The 24,116-nt window shown below is 50.2% G+C and overlaps 1 protein-coding gene across 2 annotated transcripts in view; it reads left to right on the top strand.

Annotated features, from left to right (window-relative positions):
- LOC146822329 (uncharacterized) overlaps positions 1 to 24,116 on the top strand; it is a 165,977-nt gene that overhangs the window by 101,652 nt on the left and 40,209 nt on the right. For both annotated transcript variants that reach the window (XM_085609464.1, XM_085609463.1), the window contains exons 2-3: positions 1,754 to 1,900; positions 14,209 to 14,358. In XM_085609464.1, the coding sequence (XP_085465590.1) occupies positions 1,754 to 1,900; positions 14,209 to 14,358 (297 nt within the window). The remainder of the gene's footprint in view (positions 1 to 1,753; positions 1,901 to 14,208; positions 14,359 to 24,116) is intronic.

Raw genomic sequence — 24,116 nt, forward strand, 5'->3', positions numbered from 1 at the left:
CTTGGGTAAAAATGTGGTGCAGTTGGAGGATGGTCAAACCTGAGTGGGGACAGATTGGCTACGTAAATCTCCTTCCTGCTTTGAGTATTGTGTTTGTTATGGGTAGGGAGATGTGTTGTAATTACCCGCTGTTTACCTCCCCTTGGTACCTTCCGTCCTCCCCTCCCCTTTTTCTCCCTTTAGTCTGCCCGGGAGCTTACCGTAGAACGTTCACGGTGCCTTGTTGATTCCGAGAGCGGATGGCCTGGAATAAAGACTCTTCATGTTGTTACTGAGTTGTTTGAATAATTACTACAATATGCTTGCAAAGTATTTCTATATTTACCTGCATCAGGCCTGGCTTGGTTCTAGAAAATAAAGATAACTCAATAATAGTTTTATACAAACCAATTGGTCAGCGTTCAGTCCTTGAGTGTGTCAAATCATTTTTTGTCTAAGTTGTGCAATAAATGCTCAGCACTACCCTCTGATAAGGCCCCACTGCTCCCCCACACTACCACTAATAGAGAGTAAGGTACTGTCAACTTTAACCTTTAACCTCTGCCTACCTTTGGGGATCCACTGGACTGTTCACACTATAACTTACTTTGGTATAGTACATACAGATCCAGCTTCCTACACCACCTTCTTGAATACAGAAGGAGAGAGACTGGAAATCCCTGACTAAGGACTGAGAAGCATTTACCCCATAAATCTGTGCCCTTAAAGCAAGACCTAAAGCCTGATTTATATCTTATATTATATGAAAGCAAAGGGGTAACCTAGTATCCCTCAGAACCTGGGCATATATATCATACGTAAGTAAAAATCCTTTTGATACTGCCAACCACATTGTCACTTTATATGTGTTCCAGTGTTGACTTAAGAATCACTTATTTTCAAAAGTGTTATGAATTGTGAAGAAATTGTTCTACCCGACAGAACCTTCTGTTACGACTGATTTATATCTTGTCAGATGGGTTACTCCATTACAAAAGTGACATATACCCATCCACAGAAATATAAACTGCATTGCAACCTATGGTATTTATATTTCGGCGGACGGGATATCCGTCACTGTTGTGCCTGACTAACCCATATGCCAAGATCCAAATAAGGCCCTAGGGCCGACCAAACCAGTCATACACACTCTCCTGTTTTCTCCATGTAGGCTGCATGCAGCCTGTATGGAGGAAACGCCCTCCCCATAGACGCCTGTGGGGTCGGTATCCCAGCCAATCACAATGCTGCCATTGCAGCGCTGTGATTGGCTTAGGGGAGGATAGGGACGCAGCCTGCTTCCTGCGAACAGCAGAGAGAGAAGGAGACGCAACGCAGGACCTGAGGCGGAGGTAAGTTAAAAAAATGTTTTATTTAAATTCACCCCCCACCCTACCTGCGCAAACCCCTCTCTGCGTGACCCACCTGCACCCCCCACCCATGAGTCATGCCGGCCGCGACTGGAGGTGTTGCCCCTGTAGACTCCCTGCAGCCCTCAGGAACTGAAGAGGGCACAAAAAACAGGCCATCCTCTGAGGAGATTTGTGGGCAAATCCCTGTGCTAGGGATAGAAAGCGGAAGCAGCTTTAGTGAGTGGTGAGCGGTGTGAGTGAATGGGCACAGTCACTCATCAAGGAAGGGATGGGACGAGGAAGAGGAGGAGGAAATGAAATAGTATCACAGTAAATTCACTTGCTGCTGGTTGTAATCAAGATGACTCTAGACATACTGTAGCTCTGGCAGACTCTTTAACCTGCTCACTTTTAATTCACAGCCAAACCCGGAAGCTGTCCTCCAATACGCTTTCACTGCCATAAGGTGCCTCTTCACCCCCAATGCAGCTGCGATGCAGAGTGCCCTCGAGGCCAGAAGTGCTGCTTCTTTGCTTGCCACATTGGCTGCGTATCTCCCGTCTTCCCAGGTACAGTCGTGCTCTCAGAAGGGTGGGCACTATATGATTTTGTCTGTTTAGCCCATCCATGCCAACCCTCCCGATTCAGGCGGGAGCCTACGATTTCAAGACTAGTCTTCCGCCTCTTAATTCCTGCATGCCAAAACCCGATTCTTCAGCGGGCTTCAGCTGACAGAGACAGGTCTGGTGACTCGGAGTATGCACTGCCAGTACCCTGCTCCTGCAGGCCCGTGCACAACATGTTTGCCATGCTCTCTCTCCCTGCTGTAGCGCTTTCTCCATGCTCCTGACAAGTAAGGAAACAAGCATTTGCAATGCAATAGGTCTCGCATTTGTGAGTCTTTGAGCTATTGGCATTGTAAATGACAATGCCTTTTATATATGTGTTTAAAATACCTGCAATCGGTCCGTAAACAAGCACTTTGTACTTATAGTCGTTGCTTACGAGAAGCAAGGCTGGCAGTAACTGCACCTCTTTTACAATACCAATAGCTTAAACTTTTGCAAATGCAAGACCTATTGCATTGCAAATGCTTGTTTCCGTCTCCTGTGAAGCAGAGTAGAGCGCATACACCAACAGCCTGTACTGCTGACTCAGCGGTAGACGTGGTTTAATGCATCCTTGCTTATAAGGCTTACTATAATTTCCTGTGTGTTTGGAAGTAGTATGAGGGTTTGTCTTTCTGTACTTGTGAACGCAGCTGTGTTTCAGTGATGTAATAAAAACAGCACAACCAGTAGAACGGAACATCATCTATCTCTAACAGCTCCGAAGCGACAGCAAACACAGTGCTTTAGAAACAGGAGGGAAGAAAAGCGGACAACTAAAGAAAGATTCCTCAAGGACACCAGTGCACCAAACACCTTTTTGAGAAGAGACTAGACCACAGGATAGAGCCATAGCTGTGGGCAGGGATGTTTTACAGGCAGATGTGGACCGTCGGTTAGCAGCTACAACACTCCGCACATAAGCTCAGAGTCATGTAAAGTGGAAGGCAGGTTCACTGTGACTGTTGCGGCCTCTCTCATTGATGTTCCACACTGGGACAGTCCTCGGCCTGTTTTTTCCTCGCCAGTGTAATGCCCCGATTACTTACCGGTAATCTTCATTACTCCGAGTGTAGTCTTCCTCACCACATGACTAACAAAGTGAGCTTCAGCTCCACACCAGAACCCTCCAAAGCAAAAAAAGTCAGCCTCCCATGCCTCCCATCCCTTCCCAATATGGCCGACCCAGTACACCCATGACCTCTATAAGAGGCGGGCCGGCCCAACCCATCATCCTGAAACTACCAAGCATAAACATGAAGCCGATAGCCAGACAGGGAGGGAGGGATGGGAACTCATATGGCGAGGAAGACTACACTCGGAGTAATGAAGATTACCGGTAAGTAATCGGGGCATTACCTCCTCGTTAGTCTTCCTCGCCACATGACTAACAAAGTGAGCACATACCAAAGCCAAGCGGCTTCATGGAAACACACAAGGAACCAATGGACCAGAAGGGAAACCCACGAGAGAGGGCAAACCCAACCGACCAACGAGCGGAGAAAACCACCCAAGAGAGAGGCAACCACGGGCAGGAGGAACCAGCCCGGGACAGAAAAACACCGGAAGGGTCGAAAACCCGGACCCCCCCAGACCATAAGCGCCGCCCGAAAATCCGCCCACCAAGGAAAAAGGAGGACAGAGAAGGCAAGGCACCAGACCACACGGAACCAGAAGGCAACCGAAAACAGGTCCACAAAGAGAAAGCAGCAAGCCGGTCCAAAACGCCAAGACTGCCCAACGGACAGGCCAAAGCGAGACGGGACCCAAACAGCCCAGGAGCCACCGGAGCCCCTCAGGGAAAGAAGAAACAGAGGGCAGCCACACCACAGAGACCCAACAAAAAAAAGGCCACAGCAGCAAGAGCCTCAGGCCGAACCAAAGCCCAGCCACGTGCACGGCGGACCACCAACAGCGAGAGAGACGAACCACCCCCAAACCAAGGACCGGAGGGGAGAGGCAAACAAACGCCACCAGGACCGGAGGCTATCAGGGGCAGAAGCAAAAGGTACCAGAGGGAACCCAGACCGGCAAGAGCCGCAAGAACGGGTGGAGGCACAGAAAAGAAACCAGCACCCCACCTGAACAACAAAACGAAGGGCACCCAAGCCCCACCAGCAAGGAGAGGCAAGAGGGACATGGACCACAGCCGCCCAAAGGATCCCCGGACGGGAACGCGACAGCAACGAGAGAGCCCAGACAGGAGCAAGGCAGAACAGATCCCAGGGGCCACAGGAAACCACAGCAAGGTGTCCCCGACAGCAAGGCCACGAAGAGGATCAAGGCCAAGCCCCAAACAGGAAGGCAAACACCCACCAGGGGACCCAAGCACAAGAAGCACCGCGGACCCGGAAGGAAGGGGAAGCAGAACGAACGAGCAACCAGTCCAGCGCAGAGGGCAAGCAAAATGCCCCAGCAACAGTCTACACGCAACAAGGGAGCCGCCGAGGCGAGCACCCGGGAGGCAAAACCAACCAACCCCGGGACACAAGCTCAAGACCCCAGGAGGAAGAGCCCACAAGGCCCGAAGAGAACCGAGAACACCAGCAGCCTCGGACGACCACAAGCAGAGCCCGAGGAAAAAAAACCCCAAGGGGCAACAAATAAAAACGCGGCAGGACACGAATCCACAAGCCGCAGGAGCAGAATCGGGAAGTACCCATGTGAGCCTCACCAACAGGATAAACAACCAGTCCAGGCCCACAAGCCCAGGCACGAACCAGCACCCGGGACACAGGCAGAGAGTGACCGAGGCAAGAGCCCCAAGAAGCCCCCGTGAAGCAGAGGCAAAACCAAGCCAGGAAACGGCCAACAGAAGGCAGACGAGACCTCGCCAAAAAACGGAACAACCGAACCAGCAGAGACCAAAGCACGCCCCACAGGCGGAGAGGACGCCAACACCTGGGAAGGGGAGCCAAAACACAACGACCACCGGTCACAGGGGCAGACAGGGAGGAAGGGGAGCCATCCCCAGAGGCAGGGGACACCCAGAACCACACCAGGGATACCCGGATCCGCAGCCAAACTCCCAACCGGAAGGGACACCCACGGGAACAGGCGAAAGCGGGAAACCCCACAGAGCACCAGGACCAACCAGACAGGGAGGACCCAAAACCGACCCCACGGAAGAACAGTAGCCGGGTAGACAACCCAGACATGAACAGCCGGGAGGCCACACCAACCAGACAAAGGGGGACAGCCACCCAAGGCAGGAGAACAACCACAGCACGTGGGACCAGAACCCCACAGCCAGGAAAGCTGGAAACCAGCGGCAAGGAGCGCACGGAAGACGGACAGAAAGCAGAATGAAACGCATCCACCCCAGCCCAAGAGAACAGGGACCAAATCCACTGCACACATTTTAAAAGAAGACTCGAACCCTTGTCCCATGAGAACCTTCATAACCACAGGCACAAGACCCACCAATGAGCTATAGCTCCTGGTCAGAGCACACCACGCCACCCAAGCGGAAAAACACCACCACCAGAGCCCACGGAAGGATGTAGGAGAAGTGAACACACACCACAGGCACAAACCGAGAACCCCGACCCCTGCCACAACTTGAGCACGGGAGCGCGGGGGTGAGGAAGGCGCAAGGGACGCCCACCGGGCCATGGAGCAGGAGGAGGAGGGGACACCACCGCAGCGGCCCAAGGAAGACAAGCTAAACTGCAACAACCGGAGCAGAAGCCGAAAAGCCCACTCGGGGACCAGAGAAGCAGCCCGAGAAGAAAGAACAGGGGCAAACAGAGGATCCTCCCCAGCAGCTAAGCCGGCACACAGCCCCCGAAAACTCTGAAGGCCACACCAACCAGGCCCGGCCAAGGACAACAGCGGGGAGCAGGATGGGACAGGAGAACTTAGGAAGGAAGGACCACCGCTTCATAAACCCGGAAGCGAAGCCCGGGAACGGGAACACAGACCCCACCGGGTGAAAAGCCCAACCCCACGTCCACAGCACCCGGCACACCCAGGCGGTCCACCAGCCAGGAACCGACCAGCCCCGACCACGAGCAACACCTGAGAAAAGACGAGAGCCGGGGCTACAGGGAGGAAAGGCCGCAGGGGCCACGGCGGAGAGACAGACCGCCCCGGAAGGGATAAACACCGTGACAAGTAGAGAACCCAGGGACCCGACGAGCACGGACACCCAGATGAAACCAGGAACCGACGTCGAAATAAGCCCCAACCGTCTCGAAGGGAATAACAATCCCCATACAGTAGACCAACCAGGGACATGACAATGAAAAACCAGGGACCGGAAGCCGACAGCACCTGGTACTCCCAGGCGGACCCCCAACCAGGCACTAACAAGGCCCGACCCTGCACAACTGCTGAGACCAGACGAGAACAGGGACTGTCAGGGCGGAATGCCCACAGGCCCCATCCACAGAGTAAGAGTCCGAATAAAGAACCATTGATTGATGGAGTCAAAGACCCCAATCAGTAGGCCAGAGAGACGCAGCCACAGAAAAACTACAGCCACCCAAACAGGAAAAACAGTTCCTAACCCCAATGAAGGCTAGACCAAAGCCCACACGTATGACAGCCCACAGCACACCACCCTAAACAAAAGCCCGCTAAAGCAGGGCATAAAGCAAGGAATGGAGAGAGGCGCATCCCAAGAGCCTGCCAGCACCAGAAGCCCGCTAGAGCAGAGCGGTGAACCACAAAGGGACAGTGCGAGGGCGAGAAGGCAGGGGAACCAGAAAGCGAGCCCGCTGGAGCAGGGCCTCCCCCCAGGGCACAGGGACCCGCTGGAGCAGGACCTCAGCCCAACTTACCTGATCAGACGCTTAGGAGAATCTGCAGCGCAGAACAAAAAAAACAGGCTGATGGGTTGGGCCGGCCCGCCTCTTATAGAGGTCATGGGTGTACTGGGTCGGCCATATTGGGAAGGGATGGGAGGCATGGGAGGCTGACTTTTTTTGCTTTGGAGGGTTCTGGTGTGGAGCTGAAGCTCACTTTGTTAGTCATGTGGCGAGGAAGACTAACGAGGAGGTAATGTACGGGACATGCTCAGAAAGTAACTTGGTGTGAATAACAGGAACTTACCTCAGTTTTACGGCAAGCAATAGCAATGGGTCACGACTGCAATGTGTGCCTTGGTGGAAAGAAGCAGTAGAGAACATATGGCAAAAATATCTACCAGGCAGTTGTTGCAGGAAATATGTCCTTTATTTGGTGCGTGGGGCTCTTCACTTTAGTCAATTGTAGTCACCATTACTCCAAAATCATTCTGATTACATAACGAGAGCGCTCTCGTGCGGCCAGAAACGAGATTACATTAATGTGCAGAGAGCCCGAGCTGTGGAGCGTGTCCGTCTGTAATGCAACTGGTGCTTATGTAAAGCGCTGACACCTTCGGGTAGAGTTCTAAAACTGCAAAAATAAAATAAACGAGCAGAAATGTCCTACATTTGAGTATCTGCTCTAATCACCGCAGTCCACACTCAAGGGAGCAAGTGTACAGGAAAGAGGGATGAGGAAAAGGTATAAGGTACGCATGGAACCACTTTGAACCGCAGCCACACAAAAAGACAGCGAGGAAGACCACCTCGAGCCAAACATTGCCACAGCGATCATAGGTCCCTCGCACAACCTGAGAGGCCAAGATCTATATGGATTTTAATAGGGTCGGTAAAGGCAGCGCGGTGCTGCGTCCTCCCCGAAAGAGGAGCAAGCAGAGAAGTAAGGAGGGGAAGACAGTGCTCTTGTTCTCACTGTATAAAACTGCAAAAAAAACAAAAACGAGCCGACTATTTTATACATTTCAGTTTCTGCTCCAGTCATACAGTTCACACTCAAGAGAGAATGTGAACAGGAATGGGGGAGGGGAAAAGGTAAAAGGTCCATTTTGAATCGAGCTAAGGTCCGACTTTCCGAGACAAGTGTGAGACTGGCAGAGAAACTCTGGTGGTTGAGGACCTGACAAGTGTGAGACTGGCAGCGAATCTCCGGTGGTTGAGGACCAGACAAGTGTGAGACTGGCAGAGAAACTCCGGTGGTTGAGGACCAGACAAGTCTGAGACTGACATCGAAAGCCTAGCGGTTGAGGACCTGACAAGTGTGAGACTGGCAGAGAAACTCTGGTGGTTGAGGACCAGACAAGTGTGAGACTGGCAGCGAAACTACGGTGGTTGAGGACCAGACAAGTATGAGACTGGCAGTGAAACTCTGCTGGTTGAGGACCTGACAAGTGTGAGACTGGCAGTGAAACTCCGGTGGTTGAGGACCAGACAAGTATGAGACTGGCAGTGAAACTCTGGTGGTTGAGGACCAGACAAGTATGAGACTGGCAGTGAAACTCTGCTGGTTGAGGACCTGACAAGTGTGAGACTGGCAGTGAAACTCCGGTGGTTGAGGACCTGACAAGTGTGAGACTGGCAGTGAAACTACGGTGGTTGAGGACCAGACAAGTGTGAGACTGGCATCGAAACTCTGGTGGTTGAGGACCAGACAAGTGTGAGACTGGCAGTGAAACTCCGGTGGTTGAGGACCAGACAAGTGTGAGACTGGCAGTGAAACTCTGGTGGTTGAGGACCAGACAAGTGTGAGACTGGCAGTGAAACTCTGGTGGTTGAGGACCAGACAAGTATGAGACTGGCAGTGAAACTCTGCTGGTTGAGGACCTGACAAGTGTGAGACTGGCAGTGAAACTCCGGTGGTTGAGGACCTGACAAGTGTGAGACTGGCAGTGAAACTACGGTGGTTGAGGACCAGACAAGTGTGAGACTGGCATCGAAACTCTGGTGGTTGAGGACCAGACAAGTGTGAGACTGGCATCGAAACTCCGGTGGTTGAGGACCAGACAAGTGTGAGACTGGCAGTGAAACTCTGGTGGTTGAGGACCAGACAAGTGTGAGACTGGCAGTGAAACTCTGGCGGTTGAGGACCTGACAAGTGTGAGACTGGCAGAGAATCTCCGGTGGTTGAGGACCAGACAAGTGTGAGACTGGCAGTGAAACTCTGGCGGTTGAGGACCTGACAAGTGTGAGACTGGCAGAGAATCTCCGGTGGTTGAGGACCAGACAAGTGTGAGACTGGCAGTGAAACTCTGGTGGTTGAGGACCAGACAAGTGTGAGACTGGCAGTGAAACTCTGGTGGTTGAGGACCAGACAAGTGTGAGACTGGCAGCGAATCTCCGGTGGTTGAGGACCAGACAAGTGTGAGACTGGCAGCGAAACTACGGTGGTTGAGGACCAGACAAGTGTGAGACTGGCAGCGAATCTCCGGTGGTTGAGGACCAGACAAGTGTGAGACTGGCAGTGAAACTCTGCTGGTTGAGGACCTGACAAGTGTGAGACTGGCAGTGAAACTCCGGTGGTTGAGGACCTGACAAGTGTGAGACTGGCAGTGAAACTACGGTGGTTGAGGACCAGACAAGTGTGAGACTGGCATCGAAACTCTGGTGGTTGAGGACCAGACAAGTGTGAGACTGGCATCGAAACTCCGGTGGTTGAGGACCAGACAAGTGTGAGACTGGCAGTGAAACTCTGGTGGTTGAGGACCAGACAAGTGTGAGACTGGCAGTGAAACTCTGGCGGTTGAGGACCTGACAAGTGTGAGACTGGCAGAGAATCTCCGGTGGTTGAGGACCAGACAAGTGTGAGACTGGCAGTGAAACTCTGGCGGTTGAGGACCTGACAAGTGTGAGACTGGCAGAGAATCTCCGGTGGTTGAGGACCAGACAAGTGTGAGACTGGCAGTGAAACTCTGGTGGTTGAGGACCAGACAAGTGTGAGACTGGCAGTGAAACTCTGGTGGTTGAGGACCAGACAAGTGTGAGACTGGCAGCGAATCTCCGGTGGTTGAGGACCAGACAAGTGTGAGACTGGCAGCGAAACTACGGTGGTTGAGGACCAGACAAGTGTGAGACTGGCAGCGAATCTCCGGTGGTTGAGGACCAGACAAGTGTGAGACTGGCAGTGAAACTACGGTGGTTGAGGACCAGACAAGTGTGAGACTGGCAGCGAATCTCCGGTGGTTGAGGACCAGACAAGTGTGAGACTGGCAGCGAAACTACGGTGGTTGAGGACCAGACAAGTGTGAGACTGGCAGCGAATCTCCGGTGGTTGAGGACGTTTCTCAGTTCAAGCAGTAAGAGGGTAGCCTGACTTCAACGTTCCAGCTGTATCGCGCAGGTTGGACTTCAGGAAGCGTTAAGAGTGCAGAAAGAGCTTTAAAAATAACAAAACAAGTAGTGAAACAGTGATGAGCGGCAGCAGGAAGTTTAAATAAAATTTATTAAAAAGTCTTCTCACCTAACGAACAACGAAAGGGTAAGGAAACTGTGCTTTACCGGTGCGCCTCAGCCTAGAGTAAGTGACGTTTATCGGTAAAACCAATGAGTCAGGAGGTAGCAAAGAAGAGAGACATTGAAGTGAACCAATGGTAAGTAGCAGCCGGGCAAAAAGTCGGATTATTGATTACAGCAGGTCTTGCGCATGCGCTGTAGCTCGACCTAAATACCTATATTTGCATTTCTAATATCGGACCCTGCAGCAGCCCACTTGCGAACCCCATACATGACCGCAGACCCGATTCAGGCCTCAATAAATGAAATACATTCTCCTGGTGATTTTTTTAAATCTCCCACTTTCCTCTATAAAAGGTCAGCAGGTGTGCATAGAAGACGCCCTTCAGAGAGCTTTGTGCACACTCCAGATGCTAAGTTTGAATAATAAACCGAGTTTAATCGACCCTCACAGATCTGGACCTTAAATATCCAACAAGCATTTGCAATGCAATAGGTCTCGCATTAATTAAGTTTGAGCTATTAGCATTGCTAAATATTGCAACACCAATTGCAACAAAAGTCTATAAATTGTAGGCCAAAAAATGTGTATTTATTTTTGTATCAATGGTGGCATGCTGCGCTTTAGATGAATATGTTTAAAAGTAAAGTGTGCCATACTGCGATTGCTACAGTAGTTAATTGTGGATGCGTTAACAATTGATGTGTGTACTCATGGCTGGTGGTGTGTGTGCCTGTAGTAATTGTGCGCTGGCGGTGTGTGTGCCTGGTGGAAGTGTGCACTGCCGGCTGGTGGTGTGTGTGCCTGGTGGAAGCGTGCACTGACGGCTGGTAGTGTGTGTGCCTGGTGAAAGCGTGCACTGGCGGCTGGTGGTGTGTGCCTGGTGAAAGCATGAACTGATGGCTGGTGGTGTGTGTGTGCCTGGTGAAAGCGTGCACTGACCTCTGGTGGTGTGTGCCTGGTGGAAGCGTGCACTGACCGCTGGTGGTGTTTGTGCCTGGTGAAAGCATGCACTGACAGCTGGTGGTGTTTGTGCCCGGTGAAAGCGTGCACTGACGAATAATGGTACCTGTGCCTGGTGAAAGTGTTTACTGATGGTGTGGTTGTGTGTGTGGTTGTGTATGTGGTTGTGTGTGTGTGGTTGTGTGTGTGGTTGTGTGTGTGGTTGTGTGTATGGTTCTATGTGTGGTTGTGGGTGTGTGTGTGGTTGTGTGTGTGTGGTTGTGGTTGTGTGTGTGGTTGTTGTGGTTGTGTGTGTGTGGTTGTGTGTGGTTGTGTGTGTGTGGTTGTGTGTGGTGTGTGTGTGTGTAGTGTGTGTGTTTGTGTGTGTGGTTGTGGTGTGTGTGTGGTTGTGTGTGTGTGGTTGTGTGTGGTTGTGTGTGGTTGTGTGTGTGTGGTTGTTTGTGTGTGGTTGTGTATGTCGTTGTGTGTGTTGTGTGTGTGGTTGTGTGTGTGGTTGTGGTTGTGTGTGGTTTTGTGGTTGTGAATTTGTGTGTGTGTGGTTTTGTGTGTGGTTGTGTGTGTTGTGTTTGTGGTTGTGTGTGGTTGAGTGGTTGTGTGTGGTTGCGTATGTGTGTGTGGGTGTGGTTGTGGGTGTGTGTGTGTGTGTGTGTGTGTATGGTTGTGTGTGTGTGAGGCAGCCAGCCACCCTGCACCAACTGCTGAAGGCAGCTAGTCACTCTACTTCTCTGCACTGGCACGATGAGATGTCCGCTGGTGAATGCGGCCTGTCACCTTGCTTCTCTGCACTGGAATGATGTAGGTTCACAAATGTTATCACTTTATTCCTCCCTGGTGTCCCCTCAAGTCTTTCTTCCATCCCCATCCTCACCATGAGAGACTAAAATACTGAGATGAAATGAGTGACTGGTTGAGAAAAGGACAGCCTCTGCTGAAAGGAGGGCCAGAATGACGAGGGTAGAGATAGCCCTTGTAGTGCAGGATGGCAGTGCCACTAGAAGACAGTGGCAGGAGGAGTCCATTAAGAAGCCGAGAGCTTCTGGTGAAAGGAGGAAAGGAGTGACTCGGAGAGGGAGAGACAGCCCATGGGGAGGGCACTTAGGAGAGACTGAAGGGGTGAAGTGAATGGAGGAGACCGGTAAGAAACAGAGACTCTAGTGAAGGAAGGGACAGGGTGACCAGGAGAGCGCAAAGACAGCCTGGAGTGGTGGTGGGGAGTGCCACAAGGATAGACTGAAAGGCTGAGATGAAATAAGTGACCGGGTTAGAAACAGAGAGCCTCTGGTGAAAGGAGGGGCAGGGTTACAAGGAGACGGGAGAGACAGCAGCGAATAACCGGTGGGCAGCATCCCCAAAGGCCATGCCCCAGCTTCCCAGCCACAGATCATAGATCTATTGCATTGACATTGTGAACCCCCCACTTTAGCAGATAGAGTGGGGTGGGGCTCTATATGTACCTCTTCTGTCTGCAACTCGGCAGATAAACGGGCAACATTAACGCAATAAAGCAGAAAAAAGATGGGCTAGTAGTAGAAAAGGGTAAAAAGGATGGATGGATGAGCTGGTGAAAGAATGGGTTGATAAAAGGATATATGGATGAGTGGGTGCATGAAATCATGGAGACATTTGTGAGAGGATGGGTGCATGAGTGGGTGAAAAGATGGATGGATGGATGGATGAATGGGTGAAAGGATGAACACTGCGCGGGTAAAAGATGAATGGGTGGCTAGAAGGATGCATTTGTGGGTTGGTGAAAGATGGATGGTTGGGTGGATAGAATAATGAGTGAGTGAGAGGATGGTTGAATAAGTGGGTGAAAGGATGGATACATGGATGAGAGGATGGTGATATGAGTGGGTGAGAGGGTGGTTAGATGAGTGGGTGAGAGGATGGGTAAATGTGTGGGTGAGAGATGGATGGGTGGGTGAGAATAGATGAATGGGTGGGTGAAAGAATGGCAGAGTAAAAGGAAATGAGAGGATGAATTGATGTGTGAAAGGATGACAGAGTACATGGAAATCTGGGAGAATAGATAGATAGATAAAATGGACAAAAACACAATCTAACCTTAAAGCTCAGCATGCTACAGTTGCCTATTTCGAGACAAACAGCAGAGCAAAAGCTGAAACAAAGTTCTCAACCTTGTAGAGTTGTGCGATACGCAACATTTTAACACGAATATGTTGGGTAAGCTGAAACTTTGCCCTGGATGGCCTGAGCACGCTGTTGCCTCGTCGCAGGAATGTGGTATTCTGTAATCACACTCAATTGATCCATAGATAATGGATCTGGAGAAACTAGCCTAAGTCAACAGACAGTGGGTTCACCAAATTGGTGAGCCTCAACAATTTAGAAAAGAAAAATGCTTTTCCAGAGTCCCCTCACTCACCCAGGGTTGCCCCTAGTGACATGCTTCATCATTGGGGCCATCCAAGCGTCTTCTGCTTGGGGCGTGCTACGACTTGCGAGATTTATGTAGGAGCACTTTTTGTTGTGAAACTATGTGTTGTGCAGTGTTGGGGGAGTGGTGTTTGTGTTAATTAAAAATACCTAACTAGTGAGTTAACAATTTATTCCTACTCCTAGCTGGTAAGATAAAAAGGGGTTAATAACAGGAAAAATATAACTGTTATGTGGTTATATTGCCTATTATTTTGTCAACATGTTTCGAGGTATCCCCTAACCTCTTCTTCAGGACAGCATGGGATCCAGCCCCACGTGTACCACTCCGTGCAGAAACCTAAATTAAGGTGAAAAATTAGACTATTAACGTGCGCCTACTCTTACTCCCGTGGGTGTCGTAGAAGCGCTATAAAGGCACAGCACCACTCGTGACTGTAGGTGCTCACTGACTGCTCATAAAACTACCACCGAAAATAAAACAAAGCTTGCTGGTGTTTTCATCATTGAAAGGAGTGATCCGCTGATTTGATTGGCTCTCCCCTCAGGTGACGCATTCTTTTCTGTTTGTACTTTTTCAGACTCGTTTCTTACTTTAGATTTTTGGAAGCAGCTATCTGCCTTTTAATAAATCGCTCTTTCTCTTGCAGTGCGCCCCGGACAGTGCCCAACAGTGACCTTCGATTGCCCCATGGTGAACAGCACAAACACACCCCCGGAGTGCGCGCACGATGGCGACTGCAGCCTGCCCCAGAAGTGCTGCAATGTGTGTGGACAGAAGTGTGTGCGCCCCCAGCCAGGTACGTCACACCTGGACACTGTTGGACAGTGATGAAAAGGGGAAACTGACACTCAGGAGGGAAAGTACTGGGCCATTGAGTTGCAGAGGAAGCGGATGTGACATCACGCGCCCATGTCCCTGGTGCAATGAAGTGCCATCATATGGACTTTCCCACCTATCTCTTGAGAGCCTCTTATCACTTGTCTCCCACCTCTGTCCACTCCTCCACCCATCTCTTTCTCACCCACCACTCTCCGAGTCTATATCACCTCTCTACTTCTCCCCTATAACTCTTACCTGTCTCTTTATCTCTGCATTGTCCTCTGCCTCACCTTTTTTCTTATTTGTCTCTTTATATGCACTCTCTTTCATCTCTCTTTTCCTCTTTCTTGGAGTTGTCTTTCACTCCAGTTTGACACCCGATCGCCGCTTTGTCTCTGGGAAGGGTCTCTTTCTGATCTGTCCACGCTGCTTCTCAGCTCTCATCAGTTCCTTCTCACATCTCTCTCACCATCTCGTTCTGTCACTTTTACTCTTTCTTCTTCTCACCTGTTTCAGTCTCCCTCTCACATGTTGTCGCTCTCTCTGTGGTCTCCTCTGTGTCTCTCTGCTGTCTCTTTATTATCTCTCTCACACACAGCTTGTTTTGTCTCGGTGCTACTGATCTCCCTCCCTGCAGTCTCATCCTCATATCTTTCTTTTGCCTCCCATTGTCCTATCACTCTACTTTCCCTCTCTCTTTCTCTCCCTCTGTCTTTCACGCTCTTTTTTCTTCTCACATCTTTCTCCTCTGCTGATTTCACTTCTCTCCTCACATATTCACAGATGCAGTGGCCGCATGGAATTTGGCTGAACAGGGGGGTGGGTGTGGCAGACACACACACACATTCTCACACTCATCTACATGAACCTTCACTCACACCCATCCACTCACAAGCGTGGATACACAAACCCACCATTCGCAAGCACATACACCCCCCCTTTGTATCACACATGCACACATACACATACATTCATACACACATACACATTCAATATAAAAAAAACGTACTGGACTGTGGCAGTAATATCGGGGGGCGGGAGGGAAGCTGATGGGGTTCCCGGAGGATTGGAGTAGGGACGGCTGCCTCCTCTCATTGGCTGACCTAGTCATGTTTCAGCAAATGAGAGACGGGCCTCCGTCACTCTTGAGAGCCTCTTATCACTTGTCTCCCACCGCTGTCCACTCCTCCACCCATCTCTTTCTCAACCACCACTCTCCGAGTCTATATCACCTCTCTACTTCTCCCCTATAACCCTGTCTCTCAGCGGTTGCTGTCTCTTTTTTACCTGTCTCTTTATCTCTGCTTTCTCCTCTGCCTCACCTTTTTTCTTATTTGTCTCTTTATCTGCACTCTCTTTCATCTCTCTTCTCCTCTTTCTCGGAGTTGTCTTTCACTCCAGTTAGACACCCGATCGCCGCTTTGTCTCAAGGAAGCGTCTCTTTCTGATCTGTCCACGCTACCTCTCAGCTCTCATCAGTTCCTTATCACTTCGCTCTCACCACCTCGTTCTGTCACTTTTACTCTTTCTTTTATGGGATGAGGCAGTCACACCTAAAGGGTAGTAAAGACTTCAGGAAAAGTCCGCTCAGGCAGCTTCGTATTAAGCGCATGTACAGCATCTGGCTGCCTGATTCGAGTATGAAGTGTGCCTGTCTGGCTGCTTAGCCTGACAGACACACTCTGGGGCAGATCTATATTGGAGATGCGCCACTTTTACTCCGCCGTTGCGTCACTTTTGTGACGCAGCGGCGGTGTAAACCCTGCGCCACGTTGCGCCATATTTACATCGTGACGCATCTATGGAGATGCGTCACGATGTAAAGCCCTGCGCCACGTAAAACCTGCATCAGGTTTCACGTGGGCGTGTCGACAGAGGGGGGTCGTTCCATCGCAGGAACGCCCCTGAAAAGTGACTCAGTCAAATCTATAAGATTTGACTGAGTCACTTTCCCAACGCTGTTGGTCCTGGGCACTTCGGGGCTTGAAACTGAAGCTCCCAGGTGCGAGTCTTCCTGTGAGGCGCTCCCTCGCCATGAGAGAGAGGACCTCCAGGCGCTTTGCGGGATGAGGCGGTCACACCTATAGGGTTGTAAAGACTTCAGCCCAGAAAAGTCCGCTCAGGCAGCTTCGCATTAAGCGCATGTACAGCATCTGTCTGCCTGATTCGAGTATGAAGTGTGTCTGTCTGGCTGCTTAGCCTGACAGACACTCCGTGTTTGATAAAAGGTGGGGGGCGCGGTCCCTCCACGCTTGCCGACAGGCTGCGTCTGCACTGAGGCACAAACACTTGGAGTTAGCTTTTTTCCCAGGTCCTTTGCACTAATAAAATAAATACACTATTTTGCAAGAGTGTCTCTTCCCGCTGTGATCCTGTTTCACATTGCTTTTCATGCCTGTGCTGCAGCTGAGCGGCACCCAGAGGGGCACGGCCCGGGCACACACGGGGCCCTTGTCAGCGTCAGGATGGAGAAAGGTTGTTTCATGTTAGACGCGTCTTCCACTCCTGACCTCATGTGTGCTCTTAAACAACCAAATGTGTGGGGTACCTGTAGCCTGCCAGAAGTAAGGAAGGCTTGTGACAGGTAGATAAATAGATAGATAGATAGATAGATAGATAGATAGATAGATAGATAGATAGATAGATAGATAGATAGACAGACAGACAGACAGACAGACAGACGGACGGACGGACGGACGGACGGACGGACGGACGGACGGACGGACGGACGGACGGACGGACGGACGGACGGACGGACGGACGGACGGACGGACGGATGGACAGACGGATAGACGGACAGATAGATAGATTTTTTTATTGTTTCAAATTATTAAAAACCATCACAATATAAAAAGTACACTGAGGAGGTAATGCATATCATGCTCATTCAATAAAAAGAGCAAAAAGCACAACTTACAACTCTGGTAGGCGCTAACTTCCCTGAGGTGCGAGGTACAATAATCACATGTAAAAAAGATTTAAAGAGAATAAAACCAAGTCTAAAAAGGTTTGGACTGTCCTAAGAATTTTTTTAATTTCTACTGGATCTGTTGCTGTTTCTAGGTGCGACAAGCCCGCCCCGCAACAGGCTCATGCGGTTCTTTCTAGTCCCAGCAGTAAATCTCCTAAAAATTAAAAGGCCAATGCTCTACTAGCTGGTCCAGTTTTCAGCAGTTAGGGGGACCTTCCTGCTCAAACAATCCCCTGAGGCATTTTCCTCTTTCTATGTGTGCTGCACATAGAAAGAGGAAGTAAAGAGGAGAAATAAAGATATTGCTCCTTGTTACGCCTAACCCGGGAAGGCGTATCTTTATGGCACATTCCCATGTCTACAAGAAATGGCAAATCTGGGAATGCATCAGAATCCATGGGCACACATGCAGTGCCCATGGAATGGCTTACCTGGGCAGAGTGAAGAATCACAGTGATTTGCACTGCGCTGCAGTACTCTGGAATTATGAAGCTACTTAGGGCCATGTGTGGCATCATACACTGCATTTAGGGCATAGCAAACAGTGCACACTGCCTGTTATTTTGATAGAATTGCCTGTGTCCACAACTCCTCCAAGGTCCTTTTTCGATTGCTAAGTCACTCATAGACCCCTCTAAGGTGTCGTTGCCACATCCTTGTCTCTCACAGAGTAGCTATAATGAAGTGGCCGACTATCTGTTTAGAAGCGTCGTGGATATCTGTGCCCTTTTCAAAGCTCCATCGGTCACGGATCGGATCAGTGATCCACCTGCTGCCTCTAAATCTATCTCGGCTTCTTTCACCCTATAAACAATGCCACTTTTTTTGACTCTCCTGGACGCCACTAAAATCTTTAGACTTTTGGTCTCAGTTAAACATAACTGTTTAACTGAGACGAAATTCTTACTTACCTACTCTTAAGCGCCCCTTGTGAATACCGAAAGTTGTAAAGTTAGACTTCGTCTCAGTTTACCTTTGTGAATCGGGTCCTCAGATTGTATCTAGCGGGATTTGTGACTTGTGTGCACACTGAGGGTGATTTGCGATATAGCTGGCTTATGTGCACCCTGTAGGTGTGTCTCCTGATAACTGGAGTTTAAGCCCGCTAATGGCGTATCTCCAGATATATGGTTTACGTGTGAGGGAAGCTGGAGTGTAAAATGCATCTCCGGTCCCTCTGCCCAAGGAAGACGTCGGGCTCCTCTCTTTGTTTAGTGAGGCGCAAGTATCATTCAGTAATAGATTCTGTGTGCGACACAGCTCCGGGTGAACTTACCTCACTAACCAACATCGCCACTCCTCGAAGAGCGCGCCTGTGTATGCGGCTCTTGCATAAGACCCTGCCACACTCTGAGTAAAGGTCACCAGAGCATGGTGGAATGGCTTTAACACTGATTTTGACTGGCTTTACCCTCTGACAGCATTGCATTCACTCTGTGGCTGCTAGGCGTGTGTTTCTCCTTCTATCAGTTGAACACTGTTGCATTTTGTGAACCAATGTATTTTCAATTTTCTTTCCTGCTTAAGAGAAGCCAGGTTAATGCCCTCGAGCACCGTTCTGTCCAGTGAGCGGTCCAACGACGGCACCACCCCCGTGCAGGTCTGATGGGGACTGTGAGGGGACCCTAAAGTGCTGCAACAGTTGTGGATTGAAGTGCCTGCCGCTCGACACGATGGCGACAAATGATGACTGAAGACGAATATAGTCTCGCCAGCGGCACTGGCCTTGTCTGCCTTTTAAGTGCAGCTCATTCCTGGGTTTTGAGCAAATCGCCAATTGAGAGTTTAGTTTAGTTTATTGATTAATTGCTAGAATACTTAAAACCCTTGCAATAAATGACAGTTTACATATTACATTTTTGTTGCATTTTAATGTAATCTAAGGCAATATACGTCTTAAAGACTTCCAAATCACACTTTTTTTTAAAGTCTTATTGTAAAATTGTAGAAAAAGCTGAATACGGATGAGTTAATATTGACAATTAAATATGTATTTAAAACTTGTAGCGGGTTCCATGGACCACATCAGTCTCATTCGTCCCAAAGGAAGATCGGATTTTCCTAAGTAATACGAAAGTGCCGGTGTTGCAGTGCATTGTTAGGGTTCGGGGTTCTGAGCAGGGTGGGCCAGTTCTGATCCTCCGGGTGATGTGACCTCGGCAGGCAGCGGGGGGATTTCGCGATGCAGGCTACCCTCCACCTTTAACAAGAATTTGTCGAAGCGACAGTTCCGCTAGGTGTTCCCCCGGCCAAAGCAGGCCAGCACCGCCCGCCTCCTGTGCGTATTCACCTCTGAGTGGAGGCTTTTTCAGTAGCTGACTCCTTTCACCCTGGACTGTTTTGCAAGTGCCAACTAGATGAGGAGATCTTTCTTCCCAACCCTGCATAAATCACAGGTATCGGGAAAACAACCATGTTGCAGGGGGAGGTGCTCTCTCGTAGGTAGGAGGCCCAACCCCTAGCTTAAAAACTGTAACGTGAACGTAGCTGGGTATCCGGTGGGTAAATATTTTTGAGGGGCCAAGTTTAAGTAATTATTTAATGTCACCCAGCTCTGCGCTCTATTTGATAGCGAAGCCTTGTCTTCAATAACCGGGCTGATTTATAGGGCATTCCAGGCCATCTGCTCAAACGCCCGGTGGCTCGTGGGGGTATCCCACAGTGTGTAAGCCCTGTAAGTTCGAATGATTCTTGTAGATAAGCTCCTGCTGGAGACGAGTCATGTTCTTGTAGCTCCTTCCATAGCCTATGGTTCAGTGTGAGGAGCTCTGCTTTTCTGATCTTGTTCCAGCATGTTATATATGCCCCAAGTCTAGCCACCGACTGTTTAAGCAGCCCAAACTCCAGTTGACGGCTTCTGCTGGCTGATCCCTGCCCCCTGGGGGCTGCCTTAGAGGATAGTCTGCTTACGGCGTCTGCAGCCCGCGCTAAGATTTCGGCCTACAATGGTGAGCTGCACCGTAGGTCCTCTCTTGAGTGGATTCCTGCATGTGGCACTGCAGTCTCACACGCAACCTGTGCTCCTACCCTAACATGGATCGAACAGACCCCAAACAGCGCAAGCCTCCTTTTGTGCACTCTGGAGAGTGCGACTAGATGACCACGGCAGCCAGGATGGCCGAGATGGCTGGGAGCCCGTCAGAGCTGCCATAGTAGAGGTTTCAATGGTGGGGATACATGTGGGCTTCGGGGCCATGGGCTGGCTGAATGAGATGAATGAGCGGCTGGAGGGTGCTGAGGAGCGGGTCTGTATGCTGGAGGATGGTGCCTCGCCATGTCGAAGTGCCTGGAAAAGCTGAAAACGCAAGGTCAAGACGATGGCTGTGAATAACGAGGACCTGAAAGCCAGATTGCACCACAACAACCTCCGCATAGGTGGTATTGCAGAGTCTACAGCAATGGGCTAAATGGATCTGTTCTTTGAACAACTCCTAGTTTATCTATTCAGTCGCAAAGCTTTTCCATCAGCGTTTCTAGTACAGCATGCGCATCGGTCCTTGGGCCCGAGTCCTCCCCCCAGGACAGCTCCAAGGCCTGTCATAGCATGAATGCTGAATTTACATGATAGAAACACAGCTCTGCGATTGGCGGCTAAACACGGGCAGGTCCAGGATCAGGGATGTACAGCCCCCCCCCCCACACCTCCCCTCAGCGCCTTGAGACACTCACGGGTGAGTTGCGCGCTTAAAATCCCCTGATTGATTGATTGGTCTCCTTCTACCCAGACTTCACCTTGTTGGTTTGGGAGGCCCATCCAAAGCTTATGAGCGTGAAAGCCTTGCTCAGGGTGCTGGGCATTCGCAATAGCATGTTACACACTGCCGTGTCCGAGTTGATGTGCAGGACAGGCCGTGCATTTTCTACACCCCTGCGGAGGCCCAGGTGTTTTGCAGATCACATGCCAAGGATCATCATGGCTCCTCTGGGAGGTCTCCAGCACAGTCTCCTCTGGATCTCCATGCCACAAACAGCTCAGACCTCTTCCCTGCAGATTGACATAGAGAACACAGAGCTGCTATAGTTACTCTGAGCGATGTACTTCTTTCCACAGCCTCTAGATGTGTTGGATGTTGCTTGCGGACCTCAGCTACCCGACTTGACGACCTGTTGGCCAAGGCGGACTCCACGAAATAGCTAATATACCCAGGACTGAAGGTTGTCTGTGGGTCGACCGCCACAACAATTGGAAAATGCTGATTGCCCATATGTTTCTTTTTCCCACTATCCCCTGCAAATACCCCTTATCCCGATTACTAGAGGTTAAAATGAATATCCATTAAGAGCTTACTGTCGAGGTGTTGCCTACCCTCTCTGATGTGTATCACCATGTTTAATTATTTGTATTGGGTTTGTTTTGATTCATATACGGGTTGCTGCTGGGCACAGGTTTGCACAGGCTGGTTGGGGGGGACTGGGCCTGGGTTGGGAGGGTTTGGGTTGTTTCTTGGGCTTATCAATGGTGTTGCAAGGGGGGTTCGAATGGGGGCAGTTTGGCCCGTGTGGCCTGCGTTCTGGGGGCAGCAGACCCCCCCGTTCTTACCTGCGGTTGTCGTGGTGCAGCAAATGCAGGGACCGTCACCACCCCCGCTCTCACCAGCAACGGGCGGTAAAAGGTCTAGCTATGCCACTGGTTCTTATGTGTACGCACCACACTGTGAGGATGATTGTACTGCTACATTTTGTAGGTACGACAAGACAATAGTAAGCAATGCCCCTGGTCCATAGCCCTGTGTCTGGTGGACTAGAGATCCCATTCATGACTTGGAACATTAGAGGCATCAACAACCCCGGCAAGGGCAAACAGGTGCTACCGTACCTGGTTAGGCACTGGATAAAAATGCTTTTTTGCACGAGACACACTTGTCCCCTGGCTCCGCCTTGACCTACGCCTCGCGTCCTGGGGTCGGCATAGATATTTTTCTAAATACAGTTCTTATTCCAGTGAAGTGTGCATTTTGATTCACTGCTCGATCCCCTTCTCCTTTGTAGCCAGCTCTATCAATATAGAGGGTAAGTATGTGGCGGATATAGGCTGATTGATGGGCCATTCCATACTGCTCTTAAATGTATATGCCCTTAACATTGACTCTCCCGAGTTCTTTCACAGCCTGTGGCAACTCTTGGAGAAAGCAGACACTGACCACATCATAGATAGGGGTACTTTAATGTATGCTTTAACCCGATGGATGCCACGGCATCAGGTCCAAGTGGCAAGCCCTGTGCAATGCACATATTGCGTAACATTTGTGACTCCCTTTTTATCAAAGATGCATGGCGTCAGCAGCATGCCCAGCTCCCGGGCCACACCTTTTACTCTGCACCACACAGCACTTGGTCAAATTTGATTACTGGGTCCTTTCTCTCTCTCTCCTTCCCGGGCTTGGCAAGGTGAGGTGCCACCCTTGCATGCTGTTGGACCACGCTCCGGTGTGCATGATTTTAAACACCCTACTCCAAGCAGTAGGGCCAGAACCTGGTGCTTCCCTTGCCACGCTATACTTGACTCTGTTTTCTGCGACCAACTCGGGTCTGTCGTAACTGATTATTTTGAACTCAATGCATGCTCTGTTGCCATGCAGGCTACCCTATGGGAGGCCTGCAAGGCCTATATTCGTGAGGTGGTTAGAGCAAAGCATAGTGGTATACTGCAAGATATATGCTGTTCCCTGGAATGGGTAGAGGCCACCCTTCAGCCGATAGATGCATCTTCTACTGGATGCCTTGATGACGATCAGCTCCACCTCCATGCTGTGGCGTAAGAACGAGTTCCATCAATTAGCCGAACGTGAAGTACTTTTTAAGGAAAAATGTGAGGGCCCGCTGATATGGTGAATGCAAGCGTCAGGGCCACACGTTGACGAGATTGCTCCGTCCTCAGAGGGGGGTCTGTTTATATGCCAGAGCTCATACTCAAGGATAGGACCCGGGCTTTTGATAATGGTTGGGTCCTGGAGGAGTTGCAATGTTTTTTTACTCAACTTTACTCCTCTAAATACATGGAGAATGGTGACCCTCTGGCAAAATACCTTGCTGATGTGGCTATGATCTGGCTGTCTACTCCATCACTTTATGCAGACAACATACTACATTTTCTCAGACACCCTTCAGAGAAGATGCATCCCGTAGTCCGTGAGATTCAGGGATTTGGCCGCTTCTCAGGCCTCTTGATCAGCTGGAGCAAATCTGAGCTGTTCCGGTAGGCAGACACAGGTTTCTAAAGTGATCTCCCACTCCAGTGGAGGGAAGATACTGTCAAATATCTAGGTATACAAATACATCAAGATCAGGGGCAGATCATCCGACTAAACTATGGCTATGGCTGTTCAGGGCAACAAAGGGTAGTCTGGGACAGGAATGCGGCCCCATCACCCATCAAGCAGGTGCGACTAATTTTTTGATTCTGTCAGTAACATATGCTTATCTCCAAGATAAAAAACACAAACCCAGTACCATGAAATTGCAAATGGCGTATTAAATCAGTTGTCATTCATTTAATCATTCCATCTTTTCCTTGGATTACCATGGTAATTCTAGAGCTAATACATGCTGACGAGAGCTGACCTCCAGGGATGCAAGAATTTATCAGATCAGGACCAATCTCTGCTCGCCTACCTGCTTTGGTGACTAGACAACTTCAGGTTGATTGCACCTCCCCATGATGACGAGGGTACATTGGGATGTCTGTTCTATCATCTTTCGATGGAGCTTTCCGTGCCTACCATGGTGTCCTCGAGTAATGGGTAATCCATGTTTGATTTCAGACA

Source organism: Triturus cristatus, chromosome 6 (genome assembly GCF_964204655.1).
Source record: "Triturus cristatus chromosome 6, aTriCri1.1, whole genome shotgun sequence".
NCBI classification, from domain to species: Eukaryota; Metazoa; Chordata; class Amphibia; order Caudata; family Salamandridae; genus Triturus; species Triturus cristatus.